The sequence below is a fragment of the Hemicordylus capensis genome, chromosome 4 (genome assembly GCF_027244095.1).
Source record: "Hemicordylus capensis ecotype Gifberg chromosome 4, rHemCap1.1.pri, whole genome shotgun sequence".
In the NCBI taxonomy this organism is placed as follows: Eukaryota; Metazoa; Chordata; class Lepidosauria; order Squamata; family Cordylidae; genus Hemicordylus; species Hemicordylus capensis.
Genome location: NC_069660.1, coordinates 322,308,282 through 322,329,374, shown reverse-complemented (window position 1 = coordinate 322,329,374; position 21,093 = coordinate 322,308,282). Strand labels below are relative to the sequence as shown.

At 53.5% G+C, this 21,093-nt stretch overlaps 1 protein-coding gene across 9 annotated transcripts in view; it reads right to left on the bottom strand.

The window, feature by feature from the left end:
- Window positions 1-3,256: 3,256 nt before the first annotated feature.
- Window positions 3,257-21,093, bottom strand: part of MAPK15 (mitogen-activated protein kinase 15) — a 40,348-nt gene continuing 22,511 nt past the window's right edge. For 6 of the 9 annotated variants that reach the window (XM_053247397.1, XM_053247395.1, XM_053247398.1 and 3 more), the window contains 8 exons: window positions 20,244-20,383; window positions 16,695-16,752; window positions 16,476-16,613; window positions 10,389-10,494; window positions 6,717-6,990; window positions 5,409-5,575; window positions 4,179-4,322; window positions 3,257-3,878 (listed from right to left, as the gene is read on the bottom strand). In XM_053247397.1, coding sequence (XP_053103372.1) covers window positions 3,675-3,878; window positions 4,179-4,322; window positions 5,409-5,575; window positions 6,717-6,990; window positions 10,389-10,494; window positions 16,476-16,613; window positions 16,695-16,752; window positions 20,244-20,383 — 1,231 coding nt within the window. In that variant the 3' untranslated portion in view covers window positions 3,257-3,674. Of the gene's footprint in view, window positions 3,879-4,178; window positions 4,323-5,408; window positions 5,576-6,716; window positions 6,991-10,388; window positions 10,495-16,475; window positions 16,614-16,694; window positions 16,753-20,243; window positions 20,384-21,093 lie in introns of those variants that run through there. The other 3 variants (XM_053247396.1, XM_053247400.1, XM_053247403.1) reach the window with 3 other exon arrangements.

Below are 21,093 nucleotides of genomic sequence, written 5' to 3'. Positions count from 1 at the left end.
TGGGCCCCTGTGTGAAGCAGGATGCTGGACCAGATAGGCCTTGGGCCTGATCCAACAGGGCTGTCTTTGTGGCCCATTTATTTCAATAGTGCTTGGTCTGGATCATGCCCAAAGAAAGGAGGGTTTGGGAGGAAAGACACAGGCATAGGTGGATGGGCTCCAAGCAAAGGAGCTGAAGGGACAAGATAGATGTGTCTGACAGGAGAGCCATAGCCCAGCACGCTCACCCCTGACCAGCCTCTGTCCCTCTGCCCAAGTGCTGAGAGGATGTCAGTGGTGGGGAAGAAGGCAGAGTGTTAGCCTCCCAAAGATGGGCCCATGACCGGGTCCCTAGAGGTCCCTCTACATAATCCCATTGTGACGCTTGCAGGATTTTACCCACCTGCCTCATCCTCAGGCATTTGATAGCACATCACAACTGTCTTCTCAAGAGGGTCCCTGGACCGGGTCCCCAGCCCAGCCCAGCTGGGTTATCCTGGTGGCAGCAGCAGGGGTGGGGAGTGGTGGTGGGTGTTCTTCTGCTCAGGGCTCTTTAAGGGATGGAACAACTGGTTGGCCCAGGGGCCTTAAATCTGCATTTAATGGGGTGTGCATTGCAGAGTGAGCACAGCAAGACAAGTATTTGGAGTGGGGGGCTGCTGCAGGGGCTAACCTTACTGCAAAGAGGGGGTTGCTTTGCACAGACAACTGCTACAGCAGCATAAGCTCAACCACCCATCACCGAGAGGTGCGTCCTTCCTGTGTTCAGCTCCGGGTGTACACTTTACGGAGGACGCAGTCAAACTGGAATACATTCAGGAGGACAGCAATCAAGATGGCCACGCGGCTAAAAAACAAGGCTTGTGAGAAGGGCTGAAGGCACAGCGTATCATCAGCTTGGCCAAGGAAAGTTGGAGGCGAGCCCTGCCAGCACATTCCCCATCCCCGAAGGGCAAAGATTTGCTCTCTGCTGCGCCACAGGGCAGGGCCAGGCTGAGTGGGCCTAGGGTGGCAGGCTGCTGATGCACACCAAGAGGAGAAACGCCTCACTGGCCAGAACAGCTGAACAATGGAGCCAGTCAGGGGCATAAGCCGCCACTGGGTGACGGGTCCAAAGAACTCGGGCTATTGCCTCTCAGGGGCCGCGCCTTGCAGTCCCGACATGCCACACACACCCCACCGCCGCATCTGGCATCAGACACGGGGGGGGGGCTGGTTTAGCTTCTGAGCGGCGCCACATGGCCTCGTTTGGGAGTTAAATGGCTGGCGCTGCATTTGCTAGAGTTGGGTGGCCAGCACTGCATTCGCAGCATGGCCCTAGCAGCTCTCCCTGCCTTAAAGGCAATTCTATGCCACTAATTCAGGCAAACCTCCCAAAGCAGTTCACAGGGTTCACAAAGCAGGGTTGCAGCCAGAAGCATCCATAAGCAGCTGTACAATGAAGGAGGTGGGCCTTTGGGAGCTGGTTGGCAGCACCTCCCAGGCTGTGCCCGTCTCTCCTCCTTCAAGCAAGATGGCCCCAGGACCTCTGTGAGAGCAGTGAGTGGAGGGAGAGGCCACCTGGGCTGGAACCTGGGGAGCCGGAGGCCAGGGAAGCGCCAAGTCTGGCTTTCCTGCATGGAACAAGCAGCTGGGTGAGATGGCCAACCAAGCCCCACCTCCCCGCCCCCCCCCCCACCTCTACAATGGGTTGAGACCAATTCTGCTCGCACACAAGACCATGCAAGGGCTGCATGGCTATGACCCGCTTCCCTTAGCTTGCCAAAACCCACTACCTGCATGACTCACTTCAGATGGTGGGGATTGGAGGCCTGGCTCAAGGCCTACAGGTGGGAAGAACTAAGGTGCTTCTTCCTCCAGCCATGGACGACACACACATAACACATGGGCACGCCAAGATGCTCAGCTTCCATGCTTGGGAACCAGTCAACGCAGCCTCTCGTGGCCCGCCCTGTGCTCAGGTGCAGCGTAGCTCTTGGGCAGCCGTGGCTCTCCAGGGACTCCAGGCTTCTATATGAGGAGAGCAGCGGCTTGCCGTGCTCCTCCTTGTGAGGACACTGCCCCACAATGCCCTGCACGTCACACCTCCACCCTGCAGAGGAAGAGGATTCGAGCTCAGAAACCCACAGGAAGTGCAGATGCATGGAACTGGACTTCCAAGCACATGCTTCACGCAACAGCATCTCCGCCGTGTTTTATTCTCTACACTGAGGCACAGAAGTTGAGAGCTGGAAGGGATCTTCAGTCCAGGAACCAGCGGGGGTGCTCAGTCCCATCTGGGGGGATGAATGACCAGGGTGACTCTGGACAACGTCTGCACCCTCTAGAGCTGGAAAATCAGTGATAGCACCACAATACTCTCAGTGTGTCTCATGCTTGGATTGTCCGGACTATCAGGCCAGCAGAGGCCACTTTTGCAACAGTGTTTTAAAAGCCTTTGAAAGTTTTGGACACAAAAGCTACTATAACATTTTATCAATGTCAGAGGAATGGAAAATGACAGGAATGTCCTCCAAAGATTACTCCATGGAAACAAAGAGTACAATTTGTCACAGTAGTAGTAGTAGTAGTAGTAGCAGCACAACAATTTGTCCTTTGTTACCCTAACCCACTCGTTTGTGCAAAAACGGCTGCTATTTTACCCTCATCATTTGGGCGTAGGGATAAAGAAGAGGTGCTAACACAGAGGAAGCCGTAAATGCCACAACGCAACCAGCTATTTCCAACCGCTAGGTGGGTAGATGGTGCCAAAAATCCCTCTGGGCATTCACCCCGAGAGGGTACTGAAGGCCAACATGCACGCCTGGCTCACGGGCTGCGGGTTAGTCTTCCAGCAGCATCTCTGACCGAGGGCTGTCCAGCTCCCATGTGAGAAGCTCTCGTAAAGAGAAGCCCTCCTTCCGGCTGCAGGGCAGGCCGTCCCCCCGCCCAACAGCCCTCCTCCTGCCCAGCCTCCATCTGCTTCCTCGTCGCTCCCACCAGCTGGCTCTAGCCTGCCCTCAAGGGCGAGCACAGGGAACAAGCCCACTCCTGCCCCTGAGGTCTGGGCAGACAGCGCTGAGGAGGGCAAGGCGGGGAGGGTCCGGGGGGGCATCTCCAGCAAGAAGAGGGAGCAGAGGCTGGCACAGAGACCTTCCCAGGGTGCTGGTCAGCTGCCACTGCCAGAGTCGGCAGGCTCAGCCCGAGACAGCCTTTACAGACAGCAGCCGAATCCTTGCAGCAGTTACGCCATTCACAGTGGCAGACATCCAAGAAGAGACCCCTCTTTCCTCAGGGATGCTTTTGTAAAGGTTTATTTCATTACAATCCTTACGACCACCCCACAGGCACGGGCCACGGAGGGAAGCAGGCACACAGGGCCTTGCTCCGTTTGGGAGCAACAAAGCAACTGGCAGGGCCCCAAAGGCCCATGTGGGAAACAGATGTGGAGCATCTAGCCCCTTGCTCCATCCCGGAAAAGACAAAAAAACCACCCCAGTACCCTCCGCCACCCCGAGAGTCTCAGTGCTTTGGTCCGCTCTTCCTCCAGTATTCGACCCCACGGACAGCTGCAGGTTTGGGCTGAGAGCAGATGAGCAGCCTTTTCAAAGCAACGCTTCAGTCCACGAGCGGCAGGGAGGGCCGCGGTCACACCCCATCCTGTTGCAGGGGGCACCTTCCTGCTCTTTCCCAGAGGACTCCAGAAGTGAGGCCGGTCAGAGCTGCGGGGTCCTTGGGGCCACAGGCAAACTCTGAAGGGCTGACTTGCAGATGGTCCCGTAGGACTGGGAGTAACTCCCCAGACAGGCCTTGGGATCCCCAGCGGCGCCCACATTTGCTGTCACCTGGAACATCTTTTTACTGGGTTTCAGCATGGGAGGAGCTTCACTATTGTGGGGGGATTCAGAGTTCCTTGGATTCTGTATTGAAGGAAGAAGAATTTGGATCACACAGGAGCAAGGAACGGCTAAGGTGCGCTGCCTAGAGGCTGAAGGCTGGAGGGAAGGAAGAGGAGAATTCGGAGGAGCCAAAGCCCCACCCCGGCAAACTGGGCATTTCCAGATAGGGAAGCTGGCACTAGCCACATGTTCAGCTGTATGGTCCAAGGACAGAGCGCCTCAGTCAAGACCGCAGGAGGCTGAGAAGTGCCCCTAAGGCGGTGGGGGCAGCAGCAGCAGCAGGGCCTTGGGGAGATGCAGACAAGGGTCAGGTTCACTCACCATCCCAGCTGCGACCTTGCTGGGGGAAGGCTCCTTCCTCATCAAATTGTGGTTGAGGGCAGCCTCCTGGGCCTGACCGGCCAGCGAAAAGGCTCTCGGACAGGCCATGGGTGGACTTGGCCTCTCCGAGCCTTCTGGCACCTGCTGAAGCAGAGCACAGGCCAAGTCTCAGCGCCAAGAACTCAGGGAGGGGAGCAGCTGCCCTGGGAGACCCCACACCTCCCGCAAGCCGTCCCCGAGGAAGGGCCATGGAGCCCCCGTGGCATCAACTGCACGAGGCCAGGGGCTAAGCATGTGGGGCACAGGTCCTGCCTCTCCCACCCCTGCCAGCCACGGTCCTAGTCTTCGCCCTGAACATCTGGATCCAGCTTCCTCTGGTCTGGAGTGCCCCACATCATTCTCACCATGTTATAATCCACAGAGCCAAGCCATAAGGGCAGCCAGCCCCACTGGCCCCACGGGGATAGGGGAAGGATGGAGGGGGTGCTGAGAAAGAGAGAGAGAGAGAGGGAGAGGGAGAGAGAGAGAGAGACTTGCATAAGGGCCCCTGGGAGCCAGGACCGAGGAGAGACATGACCCCAGGACTCCTGGAGTGGCAGTTCACCGTCTAAGCCACACAGCTGCACCTCACCAAGCCCCACACCTGCTTCCTGAGAAGAAATCGGGGCCACAGCTGGGAAGGGGGACTTGGATTCCTCCTCAGGAGGTAGCAAGAGCCACCGTTCTGAGCCCAAACTTAAGAACACCATTGCAATCAGATACCAAGTCTTAATCAAAATTAAAGGTACCGAGAAAGAGAGAGAGAGAGAGAGAGAGAGAGAGAGAGAGAGAGAGAGAGAGAGAGAGAGAGAACGAGCACGCTCCTCTAGAAATATTGAGACAGACACAGGCAAACTCTCCAAGGTCATTGAAAGGGGGCTGAAACCAAAGGATGCCTCCCTCCAAAAGTGTCTGAAGGGGGCCTTTTTCGAGGCCCCCACACAGCCAGGAAACACCCCCCTGCCCTGGACTGAACAGCCACTTCAGGCAGGGCCTCTCCTGCTGACCTGGGGAGGACAGAGGCATCCTCACGAAACCAACACAGGGCGGCCAACAGACAGCTGACGCAACAGCTGGTGAGCTGCTTCCTCCCTCTCTCCACCAGCGGGCAGGCTGCCCAGCTTCCAAATCACTCTGAGGGCAGCCCCAGGGCACTTCAGCAGCCTGCTGTGCATGTGCAGAACTACTTACACTTCCATGAAGAGGATGCCTGCCTGCTGCTGCTGCTGCTGCTGGGTCCGCTGGGGTTGCTGACACCCGGACTGCTTGCCTGCCCACTCTCCTGTTGAGGGAGGCTGGCTGGTGCAGCAAGAGTGGTGCGGAGTGATTCCTTGTCACACTGCCAGGAGCCAGGCTAGCTGCACAAAAGGAAGACCGTGAGCCACGAGCAAGAAGCCCTGAGCCAGCACGGCTGAGTGGGAGGAGAGCCTTCCATGCCGATGCAGAGCCAGCCCCCAGTACAGCCACCACCCACGTGGAGGCTTCTCCTGCAGGGATTCCACTTCCATGCCTGCCTGCCCCAGAGTAGAAGGCTAGCAAATCAAATTATGATTTTAGACACAAGTTATGGGCTGGCTGATTCCCAGGGGGTGTAGGATTGCCCCACATCCCCTCTCCAGACTTCATTCCTGGTTCCCCACTCCAACCCAACTGTAATGGCACCCTCTGCCTGGCAAGCTAGAGGAATCGAGAGGCGGTTTGGGGCACTTCCTGGTCAGACCATCTTGGTCCATTTAGCTCGGTATTGTCTACACAGACTGGCAGAGGCTTCTCCAAGGCTGCAGGCAGGAGCCTCTCTCAGCCAGTGTTCCCTCTGAGGTGTGTACATGTGTACATGTACACAAGTGTTTTGATTACTGCTCAGTTCACTTTAGATCCTGCTCAGGTTGAATCAGGAAGGCCCCGTTCTGAATGCAGGTGTGTACACACTGATTTGATACTGCTGCCCAGAACAAAATTCATTCTGTGCACAGATGAAAAAAAATGGAGGGAACACAGCTCTCAGCCCTGTCTGGAGATGCCACGGGGGAACCCCTGCTAACCTGGCAAAGAGGCACCTTTTTAATGTGGTGATTCTCTTTATTTAGCAGGGGGAGTGTAACTGGCCCTCTCCACCCCCAGCACAGTACTTTGGGGACAGGGATCCATCTTATTTATTTATTACTTCTTTGTGTAAACCGCTCTGAGCCATTTTTGGAAGGGCAGTATAGAAATCGAATGAATGAATGAATGAATGAATATATAAATAACTTAGAACCTTCTGCGTGCAAGCATGCAGGTGCTCTTTCCCTGACCCTAACCGGCCCCATCCTCTATGAGGAATACCTGACAGTGCTCACACATGGAGTCTCCTATTCAAATGCAAACCAGGGTGGACCCTGCTTAGCAAAGGGGACCATTCATGCTTGCTACCGCAAGACCAGCTCTCCTGGCATCCTGTCTAAACCAATCCAATCCACTCCCACTGAAGACCCCATCACGGAGGAGAGCAGAACATACGGAAGGCAGCTGGGTGGACGAGGGGGTTGCCTCCCGTTGAGGTGATCTTGGGTCTCGGGCAGAGGCTTCTTGCCTGGGAAGCTTCGCAAGGCACTGCAGCTCCTGGCAGTTGAGGGGACCTGGTGCTTGGCCGGAGGGGCTGCGGCACCCCCTTCACCTCCCTGCAAGCTTCAAGAGGAGGGCTTGCCTCTGCGCCACACCAGGGCTGAGGACTCTCTCTCTGCAGCTGGCACTTCTGGTGCTGCTGGGCATTTGCCTTCCTTTCCAGGATCATCTGCAGGAAGGAAGAAGTGGCTGGATCGGAAGTTTGTCAGCAGCGTTATGCTGCCTGGGAAGAGGAGCTCTGAAGGAGAGGGGTTTCACGGAAAAGCTCCCATGGTTTGCAGTGGGAATACTAAGCAGAAGCAGGCAGTGGCGGGGAGAGGAATGGCTGTTTTTAGCAGAATTGGGACAGGGAAAGAGGGAGAGGAAAGGCTCGTCACAGCTTCCTCACCACTGATCTTCATGGCCCAAGGGGCAGAGCTTGCCTTTCAGAAGAAGCACTCCAGACCCTCCTCCTCTTGTGCAGACACCTGCCCCGTGACAACTAAGCCGGGGGAACCTAACGTGTATTGTGACGAGCTCCAAAAGGATCTCTCCAAATTAGAAAACGCAGTTCAATGTAAAGAACTGTAAAGTGATACATACTGGGGGAAGACATTCAAATTCCACATGCACATGAATAGGATCTGAGCTGTCGATGGCTAACCAGGAAAAGGATCTTGGGGTTGTGGTGAATAGTAGGGACGTGCAGACCATTTCGAGCTTGAAACGTTCCGACTTGAAACAGGCCGTTACGAGCTCAAAACAGAACACCCTTCAAATGAAGGGCCTCGTCCAAGTTCAGAACATTACAACCCCATTCCGTGCGGCACCAGGGTGGGCAGCGGGAGGCATCTTTAACAATCATGGCCTCATTACCGCTTGCAGCTGCCAGCCTCTGCGAGCAGCGGTGCCCTGCCTGACCTCTTGCACTGAGGCTGCCCCATCTACGGCGCTCTTCTGGCTGCCACACGTGTGCAGAGGCCACAAAGGGTGGTCAACAGGGCAGGCTCTGTGCAAGATCCTGGATGGGGGGCTGCTGCTCACGGGGGCTCACAGATGCAAGTGGTACTGGGGCAATGATGGTTAAAAGGCACCTCCTGCTGCCCCTCCCCGCCACCCCGGTCGGAACCCTTAAAATCCTAGCTCGTTCCGTCGGAACTACCGGCTTGACTGGGCATGTGGCCAAGCTCAGAATGGAATGCAAACCACGTTCTGTGCACATCCCTTGTGAACAGCCCACTGAAAGTATCGACTCGGCATGTGGCCTTCCTTACCACATACGCTGCCGGCTGTCTCATCCAAGCCAGCCCAATATTACAACCTTCTACAAATCTACGGTGCAACCAGATTTGAAATACGGCCTGCAATTCCAGCCGCCGCCACCACGCAAAGAGGATGTTATGGGGTGCAGAAGAGAGCAACACAAAAGGTCAGGGGGCTGGAGCCGCTTCCTCATGAGGAGGGGCTAAAGCGCTTGGGGCTTTGAGTTTAGAAAAAGGCAACGAAGAAGAGACACCTGGAGGCTTACAAAATGATGTCTGGTGTGGAGAGAGAGAGACACATTTCTCTCTCTCACACACACAGCTCTGGGACCAGGGGTCATCCCAGGAAACTCTTTAGCAGGAAGTTTGAGACTGGCAAAAGGAAGTCCTCCTTCACGGTATGCAGGATTAACCTACGGAATGTGTTGCCACAGGCTATGGTGACGGGCACTAGCTCAGATGGTTCTCAAAGGGGACTAGACACATCCAGGCAGAAGTCAGTCAGTGGTGACCCGTCTTGTCAGCAACATGCTACCTCCAGGTTCAGGGGAAGGATGCCTCTCAATACCAGTGGCAGAGAAACAAGAGCGGGCACAGAGTCTGCCTTCCTCTCCTGCTTGTGGGCTTCCCTGAGATTTCTGGCTGGGCTCTCCTGCTGAACAGACTGCTGGGCTAGAGAGACCTCAGTCTGATCTAAGTTGATGTTGTCTCTGTTGTGTGTCTGTCCTGACTTTAAGGATACTTTCGATTTATCTTTGTGTTTTTCACACAACAAAGAATTAAGCTATGGATTTCTTTGCCACAAGTTGTGGTGACAGCCAACAGCCTGGATGACTTTAAGAAGGTTTTAGATACATTCATGGAGGACAGGTCTATCAGTGGCTACTAGTCTGAGGGCTACAGGCCACCTCCAACCAGTTGCAGGGGAGGAACAGCAGGAGGGGGGAGCATGCCCTCGCCTCTTGCCTGTGGGCTCCCCAGAGGCATCTGGTGGGCCACGGTGGGAAACAGGAGACTGGACTGGATGGGCTTCCTTGGGCCGGATCCAGCAGGGCTGTTCTTATGTCATCACAAGGCTGGCCAGGCCCCATATTGTAGCTGCCTCTCTTCTGCTATGAACCCTAACCCTGCTATGAAACAACCCAAGAGAAGGAAGTTCTGTATGGCAACAGCAACCCAGGCGGTCCCTTTTGAGGTGCCACTGAAGCCTGTGCCTTCACATTCACAAGCCAGGAGAGGACACACAGTGGTAACCACTTATCAAGACTTTGTTTCACAGTGTGGAAAGATGTGGTGATAGCCAACAACCGGGATGGCTTTAAGAGGAGTTTAGATAAATTAGAGGATAAATTGGAGGAGAGGTCTACCAATGGCTACTAGTCGGAGGGCTGTGGGCCACCTCCAACCTCAGAGGCAGGATGCCTCTCAATACCAGTTGCAGGGGAGCCACAGCAGGAGGGAGGGCCTGCCCAGAGGCATCTGGTGGGCCACGGTGGGAAACAGGAGGCTGGACTGGATGGGCTTCCTTGGGCCGGATCCAGCAGGGCTGTTCTTGTGTCTCACCAACATTTAGCCTCTCCTCCTCTTGAGGACCAGACTACATGACACCCCATCTTGTTAGTGCCATGATCCACTTTCAGAAACCAGCAAGCAGAGCCCCAGCCCTACTGTCTAGCATTGGAGCAAGATCTCCCGTGCCAACTTTGGCCCCGAACATTAGACCAATTGGGAACCAGTAGAGCCCACCTCAGCCACCAATGCATGAGGTCAGCAACCTTCACTGCCAGGCCCGGGAACCAGTGGCAGCCCCATCAACCCTGGCTGCAGCCCCCTGGCTGTCGATTGGCCTTGTGCACAGCTTCGGCCCAAAGGGAATGCTCTTCCTTGCCACCAGGCAGCGCTTTCCCCAGCACTGGGGGGGGGGTCTCCTGCAAGGCCCTCTTGCGCCCCTTGAAGGAAGGGCGTGCCCAATGCTTTCTCCACAGAGCTCTTAAGATCAGTAGGAAATGGCTCTCACACTGTAGCAGGGTGTGTGTGTGTGTGTGTGTGTGTAAAAGTGGCCCCTGCTTGGAAAATAGTGGAGACCACTGGCCTAGGCGGCCTGGAGCAAGCCCCTGACTGAGACTCTGTCCCTGAAGGTTGGCATAAGGAGCAAAGAGAAGCAAGTCACAGAGAAGCCGAGACATGGCGTCCCTGGTAGGCAGGGCCAGGAGTGCTTTCTGGAAGCTCCTCGGAGTCAGGCTTGGGGCAGGCAGCCCCGGCAGGCATCCCAGGGCTCCCAGGCCAAGAGCTGAATCCGGAGACCCTGGTGGGCTCCTTGGCTTACCTCATACAGCTGGTTGCGATACTCGGCCACAGAGAGCTGCACGTTGTCGTCCAGGGGGAGGGTCACGGTGTAGTCCAGAGCAGGCTCTTTGGCGGGGCAGTGGAACCTGCCATGAGAACACGCAGTGAGCGGAGGTCCCCGTCCCCCCCACACTTCCTGGGGCCAAGGCAGTGCACACCCACTTGCCGGCTGGTGTCCGGGAGGCACGTGACCTGACCTGTGAATGCTCCTCCTCTGGGTCTGCCTGACAATGGTCCAAGACTCTGCCACGCTCCGCGGTGCTCCTGAAGACAGGCATGGCTGGGTGCCGGTTAAGAAGCACCTCCCACTTCCTCTGGGAAGCCAGTCTGTCAACAGAGCCATGGCAAGGACAGAAGCCTGAGGTCACCTTCCTCGTAGGAAAGGGGAAAGGGAGGAGCAAGGCCAGCGCCAGGCAGCTGGACAGGGTGGGTGCTGGGCCACTGCAGGTCAGCAAGCAGAGGCATCCACAGGGACAGGAAATCTCTCTGCTCCCTACTCGTCACCTTCTAGTAGTCCAGGACTCTGGGGTGAAACCTCAGCAGTGCCCCTCACACTCAGGCTGAGACAAGCCATCTGGGTACGCACGGAAGTATCCTGCTATGAAAGGCTGTTTCCGCAGAGATACAGTCACTGATTTGAACATGCTGCGTGAAGGTACGCACAGAAGAACACATCACAGCTGCTGCACACACCTCTGCAGCAGAAGCTCTGGAGTGGATGGTCCCGGAGACAGCAGCTCCCTTAATAAAATGGGGGAGAAGAATGCCTCCAGGTGGGGGCTTCCCTACAGCACCCTATGCTTATGCAATGCATGCTGTGGGCCACCTGGAGAGAATTTAGGCAGCTGGCCCCCACACTTTGACCCCACACATAAGAAATGTCTTTAGAATATTGTTACTGCTCTTATGAATGATTGAATGCTGAAAGGCTCGTATACATCCACTCCACCTACAAAGCAGCAAGGACCGCCAACAGGGCTCAGTCTTCTCAAGAGGGATCTTAAGGGCCCTCTGACATCTAATCAGCGCCATTCCCTCTTTGGGAGGACTAAAGGCAGGAGGAGGGTAGGACTCACACCTGCTCACAGTGAAAAAGCAAGCAGCCCTTGGGGACAAAAGCACTGCCAGCCAGGAGCTTGACTTTGCCCTCATGGAAGATACACAAAGCCAAGTTGGCCGATACGGCTACCCACTCAGACACCCTGGGGGAGCAGGGAATGAGACAAGAGCCTCCAGAAGTGGTGTGCTGAGGGAGAAAAACAAGAAGACAGATCTTCGAGGGCCTTGAAGGGCACTATAAGACAATGATTAGCTGTATTACATGGGAAGCAGCCGGCAAACCGCAGGGCAAGGTTGGAAGCTGATCCAAGAAGATGACTGCCAAGGGGGACGGGAGGCCCAGATTCAGGACAAAGCTGACTTTCACGCCAAGGTCTGGTGTAGCCGCTGCTGAACAAGGTGGGGGACAAATGTCCCTGGGCTGCAGGGGGCGAGGGGGCCACCAGGGCGCCCTTTGCCCTGCCCCCGGGCACTCCCTTGCCCCCTCTGGTGCATTGCTGCTGCCAGGCCCACCCCCATCCACTTCGGTTTCCTTACTGGCCCAGCTAGGTGCTTCTTTCCAGCCAAGAAAATGAAGCTGGCCAGCTGGGTGGGGAGTGGGGAGAGAATCACCAAGGAAGTCTAACACAGATGTTGTGAATTTCAGAAGAGGAAACTTCTCCAAAATGAGGAGTATGGTGAAAAGAAAGCTGAAAGGGAAAATCAGGAGAGTCACTTCACTCCAGAGTTCATGGAGTTTACTCAAAACCACAATACTAGAAGCCCAGTTAGACTGTATACCAAAAAGGCGGAAAGGTACCACTAAGTCCAGGAGGATGCCAGCATGGCTAACTGGTACTGTCAAGGAAGCCATAAAAGGGAACAAGACTACCTTCCGAAATTGGAAGGCCTGTCCAAATGAAGAGAACAGAAAGGAACACAAACTCGGGCAAAAGAAATGAAAGGTGACAACAAGGAAGGCAAAAAGAGAATTTGAGGAACATTTAGCTAAATGCATCAAGGGGAATAATAAAAACTTATTTAAATACACCAGATGCAGGAAACCTGCCAGGGAGGCAGTTGGACCATTAGGCAATGAGGGAGTGAAAGGGATTATTAAAGAGGATATGGAGGTTGAAGAGAAGCTGAATGAGTTCTTCGCGTCCGTCTTCACGGCAGAGGATACTGAGCATATACCTGTTCCTGAACCAGGCTCTTTGGGGATGGAGGCTAAAAAACTGAGTCGGATAGAAGTGACAAGAGATGATCTTCTAAACTATCTGGAAAAACTGAAAACTAACAAATCGCCAGAGCTGGATGGCATCCATCTAAGAATCCTCAAAGAACTCTAATGTTAAATTGCTGACCTCCTTGCTAAAATATATAACTTATCCCTGAAATCGGGCTCTGTACCAGAGGACTGGAAAGTAGCCAATGTAACACCAATTTTCAAAAAGGGATCCAGGGGCGATCCAAAAAATTACAGGCCAGTTAGCCTAACGTCCGTTCCAGGCAAACTGATGGAAAGCATCCTCAAGGATAAAATTGTAAAGCATATAGAACAACAGGCCCTGCTGGGAATGAAGCAGCATAGCTTCTGCAAAGGTAAATCTTGCCTCACAATCCATTTGGAGTTTTTTTTAGAGTGTCAACAAGTGTGTGGATAAGGGTGATCCAGTTGACATAGTATACCTGGACTTCCAAAAATCTTTTGACAAAGTTCCTCATCAAAGACTCCTGAGGAAACTTAGCAGTCATGGGATAAGGGGACAAGTACATGTGTGGACTGCTAACTGGTTGAAAGACAGGAAACAGAGGGTAGGGATAAATGGAGAGTTTTCACAATGGAGGGAAGTAAGTGGGGTCCCCCAGAGATCTGTACTGAGACCAGTGCTTTTTAATTTATTCATAAATGATCTAGAAGCAGAGGTAAGCAGCGAGGTGGCCAAATTTGTAGATGATACCAAACTGTTTCGGGTAGCGAAATCCAAAACTGATTGTGAGGAGTTCCAAAAGGATCTCTCCAATCTGAAAGAGTGGGAGACAAAATGGCAAATGCGGTTCAGTGTTGGCAAGAGTAAAGTGATGCACATTGGGATGAAAAACCCCAACTTCAAGTATACGCTGATGGGATCTGAGCTGTGGGTGACTGACCAGGAGAGGGATCTTGGGGTCATGGTGGACAGCTCATTGAAAGTGTCGACTCAATGTGCAGCAGCTGTGAAAAAGGCCAATTCCATGCTAGGGATAATGATCATTAGGAAGGGGACTGAAAATAAAACGGCTAACATTATAATGCCCTTATTCAAAACTATGGTGTGGCCAAACCTGGAGTACTGCGTACAATTCTGGTCACCACAAAAAAGGACATTGTAGAAGTGGAAAAGGTGTAGAAGAGGACAACCAAGATGATCAGGGGCCTGGAGCACCTTTCTTATGAGGCAAGACTACACCACCTGGGGCTTTTTAGTTTAGAAAAGAAGACTGCAGGGAGACATGATAAAGGTCTATAAAATCATGCATGGTGTGCAGAAAGTGGATAGAGATAAATTCTTCTCCCTCTCCCATAACACTAGAACCAGGGGTCATCCCATGAAATTGATTGCCGGGAAATCTAGGACCAACAAACGGATGTACTTTTTCACACAACGCATAATCCACTTGTGGAATTCTCTGCCATGAGATGTGGTGACAGCTAACAACCTGGATGGCTTTAAGAGGGGTTTGGATAACTTCATGGAGGAGAGGTCTATCATCAGCTACTAGTCAGAGGGTAGGTATACCACCTCCACCTCCAGCGTCAAAGGCAGGATGCCTCTAAATGCCAGTTGTAGGGGAGTAACAGCAGGAGGGAGGGCCTGCCCTCAACTCCTGCCTGTGGCTTCCAGCAGCATCTGGAGGGCCACTGTGCGAAACAGAATGCTGGACTAGATGGGCCTCCTTGGGCCTGATCCAGCAGGGCTGCTCTTATGTTCTTATGACACATATCGCTACCCAGTGCCTGCCATGTCCCCTGCACTGGCATGTTGATGCAACCAGAAAGGGTGTGGTCAGTGCAAGGTAGCATGCCCAACAAAGGCGGTGGCAGGTGTGGCAGTGCCTGTAGGAGCAGGGGGGTGGGCATAGCACTCACCTCCCCATTTTGTTCCGGCTTCCTGCCATCACCCCTGTGCCTAGAGGAATCCTAGGATAAGGGCAGAAGTCTCAAAGAGGGAAGGCCATGGCCTGGCCTGCACAACAGCTCCCCCTGATGCTTAGCTAGCAGTTGCCCTGCTGCCAAGCAGAGGGTATCCATCACCCCAGCCGAAAGGCCCATTCCTCCCAGGCCTGCCTTCTTGACCTCCAAGTGTGAAGGGATGGAGCTCCCACTTGGAGGACTGGAGAGGTCTCTGCATGAGCAGATTCAAAGAAAGAGGGAGGCCGAGGGAGCCTCCCGAATAGCTCTGCCAATTGATTGGTGCTGTTCTTCCCCGGCAAGCGGAATCCCCTGGGTAAGATGGAGCCTAAACCTGCCTCAAGATACTGCCCCTTCCAGAGAAAGGTAGCTACCCCCTTGCCACCATGGTGCTCTGGTTCATATGGGAACAGAGTCAGGCCACCCAAGGTCCTGGCAGTAAGCAACAGGTACAGAGGGCTGAGCAGGGCCAAGTCAGGCAGGAGGCTAAGGTCAAACTGGCAGACAGTGGGTACAGAGGGCAAGGCGAAGGCAGAGGCCGGCCGGCCGGCCGAGCTGGAAACCAGTCAGGGCTGGGAACCAGAGGACAGACCGACAGCCGCAGGCCCAGGGAGGGCTCCACATGAGCTGACAGAGCAGACTGCAGGCTCCAGGCTTGGGCTGCTCCACTTCAGCCCTCCTGCAGACAGATGTTGGCCTACAATTCCCACAATACCTGGCTACTGGCCACTGTGGCTGGGGATTGTGGGAGTTGTAGTTCAAAAGCAGCTGGGGGGGGGCTTGAGTAGAGCAGGCCGGCTCTACAGGGTGTAGCCCAGGCGTGAAGGGAGGTAGCTCCACCCCCAAGCTTGAAAGAGGCCTCACCGGCTGCCTTGTGTCTGGCCTTGGCCAAAGGGGCAAGATGCCTCGCTTTCCCTTGTGGATGCCGAGTCAGAAGGCAGCGCCGTCTCTCCTGGCCTTACAGGGGAGGGCTGGGGCTCGGGGTCCTGCATCCTGCACCCCGGTTCCCTCCTCATCCATGGTGTCCTCCAGGGTGGAGCAGAGGGTCATGTTTACAGGTCGTGGCATACAGACAAAAAGGCTGCTATTCTGAGATGATCACCCTTCTGGGATGCTCAGCCTTCTGAAGTAGGCAGGCCCCACAGACAAGGCTCCCAGGATAAACATCTCCCTGAAAACAGAGCTGAAGCTGCAGCAGGCCTCTCTTGGGCACAGCGGCAGTAATTAGTTGCAGCATCAGGACCTGGCTGAGGCCCCATGAGCTGGAATGGAGGAAGGAGGAGCAAAGAGTATTCCCAGCCAGCAAACCAGAAACCACATTCAGACTGGGGGGAAGGAAGGGGCATTCCGATCAGAGCACGGCCTCTTTCTAGGCAGTCTTGAGCCCTGGCCTCTCAGGCACTGAGTTGGTCGCCAGGGTAGAGGAGCGCATGATGAGACAGGCTTGATCACGCCTTTAAACCAGGCTGCTGGTAGCCAGTCACATTTGGTTTCTTTCTTCTTTCTTCCTGCCTGGCCAGGAAAGAAGAAAGAAACTGCTGGCTGTAGCCAGTCCCTCTTGTCAGACTGAGAACCTGTGGCCATTCAGAGCAGAAGGAGGAAAATGCCCGGCTTGAGAGGGGAAGTGGGGCCTGCCTCCCAACCCACCCCTGGTCAAGTCTTTCTTCAAAACACCTGCCTTGGAGCAAGTGGATCAGAGAGCCTGGACCCCGGAGGGCAACAGGCAGGCTGCCTGGCCCTCCCCTAGCTTTGCAAATCCGTCTCCCAGCAGCACGCCTTGAAAGCTAAGCATCCTGACACACAGGAAGAAAGAGCAAGCCCCTGGGAGGGCCCTCAGGCCTTCCAGAGCCTCACCTCCGGACGTAGGGATGCTCCAGAGCCTCTTCTGCTGAGAGCCGCTTCTCAGGGTTGAAGACCAAGAGCCGTTTCAGAAGGTCGAGGGCCTGTGGGGGAGTGGAGGTGGGCAAGAGCTCCTCAAAGGTCACCTGCTGCCTGCAGTTGGACAAAACAAAATGCTGCCGTTCCATGCAGCTGCAGGGGGCCACCCTCCATGGGGCAGGAGCGAAGACTCACGGGCAGCTCAGGCGGCTGATCATGGAAGCCCTGTAGTCTGAATGGAAGGCCGCAACATCTGCAAGAGAAAGCCAGCTGGTCAGCACGCGGAGGGGAGGAAGCGCTCGACAGCCGAGCGACATCTGCTGTCAGATGAAAATGTGGGGCTCCTTCCGCTACAGCAGCAGCCACGAGCCCTTTCCAAGATCCACCCCCCCCCCACGATTCTACCTAGAAACTCACCCGGGGTGGGGGCAGAAGAGGAGCAGGGCTACAGGAAACCAGGAAACATGCACAAGGTATGGCATCGGGTGGCAGCCGAGCAAAATATTATTGTCTCTCAAACTGGACCACCAGGCAGTTTCACACCAGAGAGCAACCTTTTTGGGACTACGTTTCCCAAAACAAAGACCCTGTAACCCCCCAGGAAAACTAAAAAACATTTACACCTAGTAACTAGTCTTCTTTTTAAAAGATGTAAATGGTTGTGTGTGTGTGTGTGTGTGTGTTTTCCTGACAACACTTCAGCTCTGATCTGTCAGCAGTTTAATTGCTGGTTCCACATGGTACCAAGACAGAGGCTTGGGAGCGGGGTGGGGGGAATACTCCATTTTATCTTGTTCTTTTTCCGAATGTATTATACATGCATCCTTGCAGTTCACTGTTATACTTTTGTTGAAAAACCAAGAAGAGAAAAAGTCTTTCTTTTAAAGAAGACTCCCAAGGGAGAAAAGCCCAGCAAGGTTCCCCTCTGAAATGAACCCCCCCGCCCCCCCCCCCAGCAGAGCCAGGCACTGGCAGGCGACTCATGAGGCTCACCCCCTTCTCCTTTCAAAAAGAGGAGCTTGGGACTGGCTTCCTTTGCTGCTCACAGAGGTTTGTGCTAACTTGACCTGCCTGCTAACAATGCCAAGGGCCAGAATTCAAAGAAGATGAGATGCTAAGCTCAGCGGCTGAATGGCCATCTGCATTCCTGTATTTGACTGGTCAAGGAGAACATAAGAACAGCCCTGCTGGACCAGGCCCAAGGAAGCCCATCTAGTCCAGCACCCTGTTTCGCACAGAGGCCCCCCAGATGCCACTGGGAGCCCACAGGCAGGAGTTGAAAGGGGCCTGCCCTCGCTCCTGCTGTTGCTGCTCCCCTGCCACTGGGACTCAGAGGCATCCTGCTGCCTCCGAGGCTGGAGGTGGCCTATAGCTCTCTGACTATTAGCTGTTGATAGACCTCTCCTCCAGGAAGTGATCCAAACCTTTCAAAGGTGTCAGTGTCCTCTCACAGAAGTATTAGGTCTGCCCTTTGCTAATACTTCTCAAGGGTCAATCCGACCCCTCACTTTTTCAAACCAATTTCCACCCTCATGCCTGTGTCAGCGTTTACTGGGACAGACTGAAGACAACTCTGAAGGAGTTGCTGAGCTTCAGATATTTGCCTGCATGTATTTATTCTCTTAAGTAACTTTAGAGAATGAAGACACTATTTGCTGACCAGGCGCAGAGCGTCTGCACCCCTAGTTCTCCCTGCCTCTTCCCCGGGCGTCTCTGACGCCCGCCCAGCCTGCTTCTCCCTGCCTGCAGTTTCTGACCAGCTTTCAAGTCCCCTCCTGCTGCCGCCTCCTCTTCCTGGAGGCCAAGCCACCTCCTCACCCCACGGGCCAGGCCCGCCACCACAGACTCCTCCTGCAGGCTGGAACGGCTTTGCCCGCTGTCCGTCTGCCTCCTCAGGCCGGCGCGGCTTTGGACGGCAGCCGAAGTCAAGAACTCTCGTGAGAGGTTGCCACGCATCCCCACGCATCCAATACTGGCCCGTCTTAGAGAATTAATTATATAAACTATTGATTTATGAGTAAGCACTCCAGTCTGGCATTTCACTCCAGGCTGGTATATCTACTTATGAGCCAGTGACATCGCAATCCACCATTTGCTTCCACCTTAATTAATTAATAATTAATTAATAATTTTGATTTGCTTATTAGCATAGCTTCCTTTGTGTTTGTCAACTGGCATTGATTTGTTGGAACCAGAGATCTGGGTTTTCTGAAACATTTTGGATTGTGACATTTTCCAGAAAATTTTCCTATGAAATTTTCATAAAATATGCCCCCCCACCAAAGTTGCTATACACATTTTCCTGATGGTTTAAATAGCTTGTGATCTGATTTGGCATGTTATTTGGCTTACTGTATTTACCTGAATAGGACACAACTCTGCATTTTAAGATGACCACCTTAAAATATATGGGTAGGATTCCGGTAAATACGTTAACTATACAGTAAAAAAACCCCTCCAACATATTGATTTCTACTCACTTTCTAAGGTTTTCAAGTAGCCAAAGCAAAGTTTAGAACTGAAAAATTAAGTACAGGAAAATTGTCTACCCCACATCTCTAATGGGAAGAAATACATGGGTTAAGCAATAGCTTTTAGAGATAAGGTTTTCAGCTATGTAAGCAAGTGTCTGAGAAGCAGCCTTCTTCACAATTCTGGATATTCCCCAGCCTGTCCTGGCAAATGGGGGCGGGGGGAGTGAGAATGAAATGAAATGCTATCATTGGTCAAAGGCTCCCACAGGTGGCCTCGATATCTCTTAGTCCATGTCAGCATCCCCTGCTGTTTCCCACTGGGCTCCTAAAAACCAAATTATTGGCAAATGCAACATTCACCAGATTTCTGTCATTTACTGGAACAAATTTCCCCCAACATGCCCAAGTTCCTGGGATCCCTTTGAGCCAGCAAGCAGAAGACAAGAGCAGCCAAGCTTCATGCTTTGGTCCCGTGATCAGGACAAACTCAAGGACAAACTCAAGCTCCATGTTAAAAACAACTTATATTGTTTGACTGTGGGGTATGTGTTCGTCCCTTAAGGGGAAGATGTCGACTGCCCCAAGTGCAGTGCAGATGTGGCTGGTTCTGCTTTGCACGCAGAAGGTCCCAGGTTCAATCGGGAAAGACTCTTGCCCCAAACCTTGGAGAGCCGCTGCCAGTCAGTGGAGCCAATCCTGAGCAAGATGGACCAATGTCTGGCTCAGTAGAAGGCAGCTTCCTAAGCTTAGGAGTGCTTAGGAGGGTGCGTTCTGGCGAGGAAGGGCAAGGTAAACAAGAGCAGATGAAAAGAAAACTTGAAAACCTGTCTCTGTAGCAGAGGCCACCAAGAGCGAAATATTTGGAGAACAAGACCCACATGGCTTGAGACAGATTGTAAAAAGACCCAGAGGACGAGACTCTGCTCCTGATCCGGTGCAGAAGGAGTCCTGTGCCCTTGAAAAGCTCCATGTCCTTCCACTTGAGGGTCCATTCACAGCTCCAAGATTAGTCCTCCTAAAGCCACCCTAGCTCTTCAGAGGCCTGCAAGACTCGGGGAGGGGGGGGCTCCCTTTTCTACCTGTAAAGTAGGAGGTGGGGGCGGCACTGTGTATGTAAGCAAAGGGGCACTGCGGTGAAAATGAGGAGAGCCCCCCTCTTTGCCACTCTCCCACAGAGTGCCCACTCCAGGCTCCAGCTTCCCTCCACTGGGCTGACTCATGGCTTGCCCTCCTCTCCTTGATCTAGCTGGGATGCACAAACCCTCCTCACCTTCTGGGGAAGGGGCAGGAATGACGCGCAGGATCTGCTCAATCTGGTTGATGGTGGACGTGCCTGGGAACAAGGGCTTCCCAAGCAGCATCTCCCCCAGGACACAGCCGATGCTCCACATGTCCACACCCTTGGTGTACCTGCAAGCAGGAACCAATCAAGAAACACCTTGTCCAGACGTGCTGACATCTCCATGGAAGACACACACACACACACACACACACACACACTCTCTCACTCCCGGGGCGGCTGCTGCTGGCCTCCCTGCATCTGAGCCAGCATGGTGTAGTGGTTAGAGCACTGGACTAGGACTGGGGAGACCCGAGTTCAAATCCCCCACTCAGCCATGATTCTAGCTGGGTGACTCTGGGCCAGTCACTTCTCTCTCAGCCCAACCTACTTCACAGGGTTGTTGTGAAGGAGAAACTCAAGTATGTAGTACACCGCTCTGGGCTCCTTGGAGGAAGAGCGGGATATAAATGTAATTAAATAATAATAATAATAATACAAATTAGAACAAACAGCAAGTGCCGCCTTTGTAAAGAAGCAGATGAAACAGTGGACCACCTAATCAGCTGTTGTAAAAAGATCACACAGACTGATTACAAACAAAGGCATGACAAGGTAGCAGGGATGATACACTGGAACATCTGCAAAAAATACAAGCTACCTGTAGCCAAGAATTGGTGAGACCATAACATTGAAAAAGTTGAAGAAAATGAAGATGTAAAAATATTATGGGACTTCTGACTACAAACAGACAAACATCTGACAAACAGACAATACACCAGATATAACTGTAGTCGAGAAGAAAGAAAAACAAGTCAAAATAATCAACATAGAAATACCA